This window comes from Pseudoliparis swirei, chromosome 1 (assembly GCF_029220125.1).
Source record: "Pseudoliparis swirei isolate HS2019 ecotype Mariana Trench chromosome 1, NWPU_hadal_v1, whole genome shotgun sequence".
In the NCBI taxonomy this organism is placed as follows: Eukaryota; Metazoa; Chordata; class Actinopteri; order Perciformes; family Liparidae; genus Pseudoliparis; species Pseudoliparis swirei.
The window spans coordinates 18,528,263-18,538,654 of record NC_079388.1 but is presented as its reverse complement, the minus strand read 5'-3'; the positions used below and the strand labels follow the sequence as shown (position 1 = coordinate 18,538,654).

At 45.0% G+C, this 10,392-nt stretch overlaps 1 protein-coding gene across 1 annotated transcript; it reads left to right on the top strand.

Annotated features, from left to right (window-relative positions):
• The first annotated feature begins 5,703 nt into the window (after positions 1–5,703).
• irx1b (iroquois homeobox 1b) lies at positions 5,704–10,273 on the top strand. The gene is made up of 5 exons (XM_056431522.1): positions 5,704–6,183; positions 6,892–7,134; positions 8,195–9,074; positions 9,297–9,354; positions 9,935–10,273. Exons 1-5 carry the CDS (start codon positions 5,938–5,940, stop codon positions 9,981–9,983), a joined length of 1,476 nt encoding a protein of 491 aa, XP_056287497.1. The 5' UTR covers positions 5,704–5,937; the 3' UTR covers positions 9,984–10,273.
• The last annotated feature ends 119 nt before the right edge of the window (positions 10,274–10,392 follow it).

The following is a 10,392-nucleotide window of genomic DNA, read 5'->3' as shown; positions in this document are numbered from 1 at the left end:
AGGCAAACAGCGAAGCCCCTCTGGGACCCCGTGGAGCTTTTGACCCGAGAGTCTTTCATTTCACCCGGGGGCGTATCCGACGCCGGGGCTTTAGCGGGAAAGCATATCAATTATTTTTTTGAAAAACACGACGTCACAAAATATCGTAGGCGGGCGAGTTTTTTTCCTTTTTTTGATCGGAATCTGAACTCGGGTGATCTCCGATCGGCCCCTGACGTGATCCCCCCCCCCCCCTCCCCTCCCAGTCAAGGACTTGCAGGGGATTTTCAGCGGAGAGGACGGTGCCATGCCACTTCCCTTTGAGGTCTCCATTGAAGTCAGCACTATTGCATTAAGCTTACTGGTCTTCCTAAGGGCACCTTTTCATCACAACCCACACACACACACACACACACACACACACACAGCCAATCACACACATCCCTTCCCCTCACACTCCTCCTTTTAAGTTGAGGTATTGTCTTTGACAGCATTATAACGGTATCATTCCGCTCCCACTGTGAACAACAAAGACAAGAAACGCCAAGTCCTAGAACGCAGCGCTGTGTGTGTGTGTGTGTGTGCTCTTTAAAGCAATGCTAATGGAACCTAAGAAGCATTAAAGTGACCCCTACTGTAACAAAAGAGTTAATAATCCGTTTAGAAAACAATCAGATCCCCGGCCATGAGAAAAGCCCCCCCGCTAAGTCTTTCTGTAAAGAGGAGGAGGAGGGAATGCACCTTTTTCTTTTCTCTTTCTTTTTTAAAGTCGGCGATCGTGTTTAACATCGCCTGTTTTTCGTCGCTCTCTCCGCGGGGGAATGATGGAACTGTATTTAACGGGCAGCTTTTTTTTGTTTGTTTTTTGTTGTTGCCGCGGTCGGCAAAAAAAGCGGACGACGCGGCCATTTTGAGTCGAAGTGACCCCCACGTCGGCGGGGGTCAGTTTCTTTTTTTTCCTTTTAAATTTTTTTTTTTTATCAGCCCCGATCCGCCGTGAAAGAGTCCCGCCGGTCTTCTGAAGCACGCTATTAACAAACAAACAGCGGCGCGCCCGTTAATTGCTAATGATGGGCTCTTTGTGTGGCGTTTCCCCCTCTGGGTCGAGCTACAGGATCCATCTCCATGCCGAGTGTGTGTGTGTGTGTGTGTGGGGGGGGGGCCCGCCGATTATAATCACCGATACGAGCCATTAAGACTGTGAATGACATCTCCCGAGTCAAATATCATAGCGATTAACAGAAATAAGTGTTGGAGCGAGTCCACGAGGCCCGTGAGGAGGTCGGGAGCTGGAGGCCGGCCGGCTTATCTGCTGGAGAGCGATCCATCTGATCAGCATCGGGTCAGAGGGGAATCCATCACGGCTTATCTCTGCTGTCAAGTAGGTGATGATAGGTTAGGTTTTTTTTTTATCTCTGACGCTTCTCCTTCCCTCTTCTCTGATATTCTGGAAACTGAGCGACAGCAGGAGATCATTTGTTTAGCGGAAAACGGCCCGACCGGGATTTGTTTTTCACCTCGTCGTCCAGATTTATCTTCGAGTTCACGGAGAGACTTTGCTTTAGAAAGAACTGCAATCACTAAAATATGAATCATCCAAAAAGTATTCTATCTTTTTTTATTACTCATCAAGCTAAAGCTGCTCCCGTCCCGGTTAGCCTGTGGCTAACGTTAGCGTAGAGAGCTAAAGAGACGAATCGCTGGAAATCCACGGATGAAAAATAAGAACTCGGCCTAAAATCTGCGACGTCAGCACAAAGTTAAAGTTGCTCTGCTTCTCGGGAAATGAACGTTTGTTTTTCACCTCGTCGTCCAGATTTATCTTCGGGTTCACGGAGAGACTTTGCTTTGGAAAAAACTGCAATCACTAAAATATGAATCATCCAAAAAGTATTCGATATTTTCTTAATTACTCATCAAGCTAAAGCTGCTCCTGTCCCGGTTAGCCTGTGGCTAACGTTAGCATAGAGAGCTAAAGAGACGGGCTTCAAAATGTGTGACGTCATCACAAAGTTAAAGTTGAGCGGGAATCGGATAGGCAGGAAAAACGTACATCCGGGAGAACAATTATTATATATATATTTTACGTATGCACGAGACGAGCAACTCTCATTGGTCTAAAAAAAAGGAACGCGTTGGGTTCCTGCCTTCATTAACGCTTTTATTTTGACGAGCACAAGAACTTTCAAGAGGGCCGAAACATTATCTACACACAGAAAGAATATGACATCTGGAACTGAACAAGGTTCTTCAGGGGGTTGCCATAGAAGAACCATTTCTGGTTCCTCAAAGAACTTTTCAAACCAGGGTTCTTCAAGGACTATTTCCTTAAATCGTTCTCAAAAGAACCTATAAAGGTGTCTCAAAGAACCTTTAAACATGGTTCTTTAAGGCACCATTTCTGGTTCCTCAAAGAACCTTTCAAACCAGGGTTCTCTAAAGAACCATTTCCTTAAAGAGATCTTCAAAGAACCTAAAGGTGTCTCAAAAGAAAACATGGTTCTTTAAGGCACTATGTCTGGTTTCACGTAGAACCTTTCAAACCAGGGTTCTTCAAGTACAATTTCCTTTAATCGTTCTCAAAAGAACCTATAAAGGTGTCTCAAAGAACTTATAAAGGGGTCTCAAAGAACCTGCAAAACACGGTTCTTTAAGGCAACATTTCTGGTTCCACAAAAAACTTTTCAAACAAGGGTTCTTAAAAGAACCATTTCCTTAAAGAGTTCTTCAAAGAACCTATAAATGTGTCTCAAAGAACCTTTAATACATGGTTCTTTAAGGCACCATTTCTGGTTCCACAAAAAACTTTTCAAACCAGGGTTCTTCAAGAACTATTTCCTTAAATCGTTCTCAAAAGAACCTATAAAGGTGTCTCAAAGAACCTGCAAAACATGGTTCTTTCAGGTACCATTTCTGGTTCCTCAAAGAACTTTTCAAACCAGAGTTCTTTAGAGAACCATATCCTTTTAGAGTTCTTCAAAGAACCTATAAAGGTGTCTCAAACGAATGAAAGGTTCGTCAGCAGATGATGGTTCTTCGAAGAACCACAACGCCTTTTAAAGAACCATTTAAAGAACCTTTACTTTTCTAAGATGATTCCGGTCTTTTAACGCTCTCAACACATTCAAGTTCTCGCCCCACTCATAAGGCCGGTTCTCTCGGCCTCGAGAACCGATGCGCGTCCCTCTCTTTCGTCGGAGTGTTATCAAAACAAAGAATATATCAAATCAACCCCCCGTCGTGATTTTTTGGGGGCTTTCCTTCATTTAAACCTTCGCTGCAAAATTACCCCCGAAAGAGGAAACGGACCAGTTGCAAAAGTGGATTGTGGGACTTCTTTTTATTTGTGATTTGAATGTTTCCTGCGGTAAGTTATTCCTTTGTCCGGGCCGAGCTAATAGCGGGGAATGGGATTCAAATAGAGTCAAGCTGCCTCCTGAGATCCCTCAATCCACCGTCGCCACGAGAAAAAAAAGAGGTCTGAGGCCAGTCTAAATATTTGGTAGTCTTAGCAGGTTCATGTTAAAAGACACACACACACACACACACACACACACATACACGGTGAATGCACAAGCAGGCCGAGGCTGTGAAGTTGAATGGCATAGCTCAAAGCCTTCCTCCCCCCTATCCCTGCCTCTTTCTCTCTCTAAACCGCCAAACCATTCTCCCCCCTTTTCTCCAGCTCAGAGGAATTCATTAACTGCCTCTCCACAGAGACACTATGGAAATCAGGGAGCTACAAAGGCAGAGAGAGAGAGAGAGGAGAGAGAGAGAGGAGAGGGAGAGAGGAGAGGGAGGGGTGGTGGTGAATGGGGCGATATTATCCTATTAGATGGTGGATATGTCTCGTTTCCCTTCCCTGTCATGAGAAAAAAACATTAATTTTAAGTGAGAAACGAGACAGAGGGAGGGAGAGAGACAGGGAGAGAGAGAGAGAGAGAGGGAGAGACGGTGAGGGTCTTTAACATTGCTCTTTTATCGAGCTGAAATGGAGAGTCCCCTGGCTCCATTTACCTTGGCAATGAGGATAGAGAGTCGCTCTCCATGAATGCCATTTAAAATGCCATGGAGATTAAGCATCCTCTCTCTCTCTCTCTCTCTCTGTTTCTCTCTCGCTCTCTGTTTCTCTCTCACACACACACACACACACACACATCATCAGCGGCGGCGGCACTCGTCATAATATGTGTTTAGGAAAACAGCTTTGAGATTCACGAGTAAGCCCTTTAGGTGCCAGTGCTGAGGAGGGAAGAGGAGGAGGAGAGAGAGCGAGAGAGACATAGAGGACCACCACTTAGCCAGAGTGGGCTTTAAGCACTGTAATTAAATCATTAGATCCTCCTCCTCCCTCTCCTCTCTCTCTCTCTCTCTCTCCGAGCTCAGCCAAGCTCATCAGGGGCTCTAGTGTGAAATGATGAATCTGTATTTATGGGGATGGAGTAATTACACAGCTAACCTCTGAGGGAACCCGGGAGGGCCACAGGGCCACCGAGCGGGGCGCAGGGTGCGCAACCTCATTAGCACTGCCCCGACGTGTGTGTGTGTGTGTGTGAGGGTGTGTGTGTGTGCTCAAAGGAGCAAGATTGAAACAGAGTTGTTTTGATAGTTAAGCCCATCAATCTGCATGCTTCCACTTTTTTTTTTCTCCCCATAAAATAATCGATTTTCTGGCTTTTTATAACCCAAATGTAGACTTTAACCTCTTTTTTTCTTTCCTTTTTTTGAATGACCGAATAGACTAGAACATCTGTGCGTGTTACCTCGAGCCCAGCAGAGTACAGTAGTCCATTCTTCTCCCACAACACACACATCTGTCATCCTCCACTCCGCAGCTCCTGTGTGCTCCATATCTCTGCCCTCCATCTCTTATCCTCCTCGATCTCTGTCATTATACCTTACTCGACTCCTTTATCTGGAAGAAGTAAAAAAAGAAAAAAGAAAAAAGAAGAAGAAGAAGAAAAAATGCTCCATTGACTTCCGGGGATAATCACGGACATTCCTCTCGCAGCTGGCCGAGCACATCGACGCCTCCCGGGCCATCTGCCGCCGAGGGTCCCGGCACACAGCGCGGATCCGCTGTCAGAGCGCGCGCGGCGGAAGAATGGCACCGTAACAAAAAAATATATATTTGAAATAGTGACAACAAGTTATAGTTGTCCAAATGGCAACAGTTGTTGAAACTGATATTATTATTATAGAGTATATTATTGTTCTTAATCTTATTATTCGCAGTATTATATATGCACAACGATATGAAACTGTGTGTCCATATGGAGTGTTTGTTAAATAAAGTCATACTGGCCACACACACACACACACACACACACACACACAAAAAGCAAATATACCCTGCACACACACACACACACACACACACATATACACACTTGCACACTTCACAGGTTTTCTGTTGTGTGTAGACACAGGGAAGGCTGCAGCAATTAGATCACACACACTAGCACACACACACACACACACACACACACACACACACACACACACACACACACACACACACACACACACACACACACACACGACCTAGGCTAACCAATGCACTAATCGCCTGCCCCGGGCATAGGAGGAGCCTGGTGCTTAAGTAGGCTGCCAATCAGTCAGTCAGCTCCACATCCAGAAGCTCCCGCGGCCAGACCCGCGCATCACTCCGCACTCGAGGTGCCAAACTGCGGCTCCTGACGCGCACGAGTCCGGGTCGGTCGGCTGTGGAAGTGGGGAGAGCTTGACAGTTTCTTAGAGGGGTGACTCTGGTGATTTAGACAACCCCCTTCATCCTCTACTTCTTCCTGGGGATTTGCTACTTTTCTCTTCTCTTTTTTTTTATTTTTCCCCTCCACTTCCTTCCTTCTTCCATTCCTGAGAGATTTACAGTATACTAGCTTTTTTCCCTTCTTCTTCTTCTCTCTTTTTCTTCTTCTTCCTCTTCTTCTCCCGGACATGTCTTTCTCTCAGCTGGGGTACCCCCAGTTCCTCAGCGCCTCCTCCCACGAGGTGTACGGGGGCGAGCGGCCGGCCTCTGCCCGGGAAGGAGGCACTGAAGGCGGCGGCTTGAGCTCGTCCTCCGCCACCGCCGCGGCGGTCGGCTCCATGCTGGGGATGTACGGAAGCCCGTGGGCGGCCCACAACTACAGCGCCTTCCTCCCGTACAGCGGAGCCGCGGACCTCGCCCTCATCTCCCAGATGGTGAGACACTTTATAGAGGAGTTCAGAGGCTGGCTTTGCTTGTTGTTGTTGTTGTTGTTGTTGTTGTTGTTGTTTGAGCTAATTGATCCAGCAGTGTGAAGTTATTAACATGTGTAAATACAGATATTTTTCTTTTTTTTCTGGGATATTTGTGGCTAAAATGATAATTATTTAAAGTGCATGTGTCAGTTATAACATTTTTATTATCTTTATGCTTTAAATGTGTAATATATTTACAATTGGCAAATTATTTAATCATCACTTACATCAATTACAATCGTAATTGTCAGGTTGGAATTTTCTAGGTGTAAAAAAACCAACTAATTTAGACATAATATATATAGACTAATATATTTATTATTTAGTAAAACAAACACGATAAATTATTAATAATGAAAGGTTCGTTGGAAATTAATTGTATTCATTATGAATAATGATTGACATGTTTATATGTGATTATTAAAATGCCACAACTTTCACAACAACACATATCTGGCATAAATCATAATAGTTACTGATCATAATCATGATAAATGTCTTATTGCTGATGTCGAACTGACACTGTTTGAACTTTTCGTAAAACTTTTTTTGATGCACAAAAGTGTTTAAATTATTTCCAAGACAAAACCAGTCGCTCAACAAGTTGTCCCCCCTCCTCCTCCTCCTCTTCTTCCTCCCTCCCCCTCCCCCCCACCCATACCACTGCAGGGCTCCCAGTACGAGCTGAAGGACAGCCCGGGCTCCCACCTGGCCTCTCTGCCGGTCCACGCCGCTCAGGGCTTCTACCCGTACGGCCAGTACCCGTACGGGGACCCGTCCAGGGCCAAGACCGCCACGCGGGAGACCACCAGCACCCTGAAGGCCTGGCTGCAGGAGCACCAGAAGAACCCCTACCCCACCAAGGGGGAGAAGATCATGCTGGCCATCATCACCCGCATGACACTCACACAGGTGGGCAGGCCGTGGATTAGGAGAACACACACACACACACTCACACACATACACACACATATATATACACACACACACACAACATAGGTATACTTATTGCTTCCCGGAGCAATACATAATGTCACTGTTATTTAATATGATGATCCAGCTGTGTGTCTTAATTATTCACTTAAATACACTTAAATATACTTAAATACACTTAACTCTTCACTTTAAATACATTTAAATACACTTAAATACACGTAACTCTTCACTTTAAATACAATTAAATACACTTAAATACATGTAACTCTTCACTTTAAATACATTTAAATACACGTAACTCTTCACCTGAAATACATTTAAGTACATAACGCTTCAATTTAAATACACGTAAATACTCGTACCTATTCACTTTAAGTACACATATCTCTTCAATTTAAATACACGTAATTACACATAACACTTAACTTCAAATAAACTTAAATACTCGTAACTATTCATTTTAAATACATGTAACACTTCACTTTAAATACATTTAATTACACATAACTCTTCTCTTTAAATAGACATGTCACTTTATTAAACTGACTTACGCTGGTTAAAGTTTCACGTCTGTTCACTATCTTATATTTATATATTAATATTCTTTAATTCTGGCACTGTGTTGGTTGTTGTTTAATTGTTGTTGATGTTGTTGTTGTTTATTGTCGTGCATGGCACATGATGTTTGTATATGTGAAAACATAAAGGTTCTGATTCTGATTAAATTAATAAATTGATATGCTTATAGGGAGCAATGGATGACGTCATTGTTACTTTCATATGATAATCCAGCTGTGTGTCTGACAGACAGAGCCCTCTTCAGTCAAGTCACACTTCCTTCCCCTGAGGAAGAGGAGTCTCCAGATATTTAGGATTTCAATTCTCCTCTAATGAAGAATTATGAGGAATAATAACGAGTTAAGAAAAAACAACATATTTAACAATTTCATATTTTCAGAAGGGATTTTTAATCGGATTTTTAATGCGTTTAAAATAAAAAAATGTACACGTTCTTCTCCTCCTCCTCTCCTCCCAGGTGTCCACGTGGTTCGCGAACGCGCGCCGACGCCTGAAGAAGGAGAACAAGGTCACGTGGGGCCGCAGCGCCGAGGATCGCGACGGCCGCATCTTCAGCAGCGACAACGAGGACGAGATCGGCAAGAACGGCACCGACGAGGAGGAAGAGGAGGAGGAGATCGACCTGGAGACCGTGGACATCATCGAGAGGCCCGAGGAGGAGCGGGAGGAGCGGCGGGGCGAGGAGGGAGAGGTTGAAGGAGAGAGAGAGGAAGAGGAGGAGGGGGAGGAGGAGGAGGAAGCGGGCCTGGCCGACAGGGAGCAGGCCTCGGAGCCGAAGAGCTCCGAGACCTGCAGGACGCTTTCCGCGGAGGGAGCGCGCGCGGTTTCCCTCCACCGACCGCCGGTTGTCAAACTCGCGGCGGATCATCTTCATCACTCTCCCGGCAGTCTTCATCACTCTCCCGGCACACCGGAGTGCCAGAGGCCGCCGCAGAGCAAACCCAAAATCTGGTCCCTGGCGGAGACCGCCACGGCCCCGGACAACTCTCACAGAAATTCCGCCGCGCACGCGCAGGCGCATCACCACCACCCGGCTCTGGCCTCCGCCGGCCACCCTGCCTTGCTCCCGGGTCACGGGATTTACACGTGCCAGATTGGCAAACTGCACAACTGGGCCAACGCGGCTTTTCTGAACGCCAACTCTCTGTTGAACATGCGCTCGCTCCTCGGAGGGGGCGCGCCGGCCGGACACCTGCCGCTCCACGGCGCGGTGCCGGCGGCGGCGGCGGCGCGTCATGACGCACGGCTCGCGGCGGCGGCGGCGGGGCACAGGACTTCGGGGACGGAGGAGGACAGCGACGTGGAGTCGTCGGGGAGCTTCAGTCCAAAAAGAGACGGTATGGACTATAATCATACCCATACGTCCACCGGATGAGCTCCAGTGTACTTTTACGCATATGCGTCAACAACTTTTACGCATATGCGTCAACAACATTTGATCCAACAAAAACAATTATCTATAAAATGAGACTACAATTTAGAATTTTGAAGATAATTCTAACTATTAATAAAAAGTCTTATTTATACGGTCTTGTTTTTTCCCCTTCTTCGTTTTACAGACGAGGAGAGCGACCACAGGCCCGACTCCCGGAAGTCCCCATTCCTGATCACTGACAGGTACACACACACACACACACACATATATCGACTCGCGCATTTGAAATCAATCAGCCTCCATTTTTACTCTGCTAAATGAAGCTTTAAAGCACGAGGTAAACACTGTTCCACCTGACCGACCCCAGCACAGACATCATGTGATCCAGTCCCTCCACTTTAACGCCTCGTCAGGCAGCAGTAATATATATCCTCGTCCTCCTCCTCCCCCCCTCCTTAAATTATCGCCACCTATGCTATTTAAATAATCTGCCGCCATTTATTCACGCCCCCTTCAGTGAATGCAGCTAATGTATGTCAAAGAGCCGCTGATGGAGCATCAGGGAGGCAGCGGAGGGAGAAAAGACATAAAGCAATTTAGTGTTTTTCATTAATTTGCATAAATAGAGTTAAAAATTGTTTCAGATAACATAGAAAAGTGCAACTCACAGTGTCTATATGACCTTTATTGAACCTATTATCATTTACAATATCATTAGGTGTATTATTTGAAATATTTACACATATTTTTCTCTAATATTTGTAATTCATTTCACTTATTTGACCTCTGACCTTTCTCTTTTTTCGGCTCCCCTCCCTGCAGACCTCACCACGGGACAGCGCCACAGCGAGTCGTGACGACGACGTTATGAGAAGATAAAGAGAGAAAAGAGAAAGGAATAATTTTATTTAACGGAGAACAATTTAACGAAGGCTATTTTTATTTTTTTATTTTTTTCCGACAGAGCTACCTGTCGTAGTGTTTCACGCCGGTTAGCTTCCACGTGCTGAAGGACACGGTTGTTTCTGCTTGCGTCTCTTTTCATGTCTTCTGTTGTGAATGGAAACCTTTAAAAAAAAAAATACAATTGTAAATACAGGATATGGATTTGTCTTTAAAGAATATATTTTTTTGGGAACTAAATAAATGTCATTATAGTCATTTATTATCGGAGTTTTCTTCCCTATAATTAGAAATCCTTCACGTCTAAAATGTCGAGAGAAAATGTTTATCTTACTTTTTTAAAGGCTAATTAAGATCTATAAAATGTTATATAATAT

Bases quoted from the DNA above. Each gene is read 5' to 3' on its own strand.
- irx1b (XM_056431522.1), top strand. From the start codon at position 5,938: ATGTCTTTCTCTCAGCTGGGGTACCCCCAGTTCCTCAGCGCCTCCTCC. The intron at 6,184-6,891 runs GTGAGACACTTT...ATACCACTGCAG, and splicing joins TCGCCCTCATCTCCCAGATG to GGCTCCCAGTACGAGCTGAA. The intron at 7,135-8,194 runs GTGGGCAGGCCG...CTCTCCTCCCAG, and splicing joins CCCGCATGACACTCACACAG to GTGTCCACGTGGTTCGCGAA.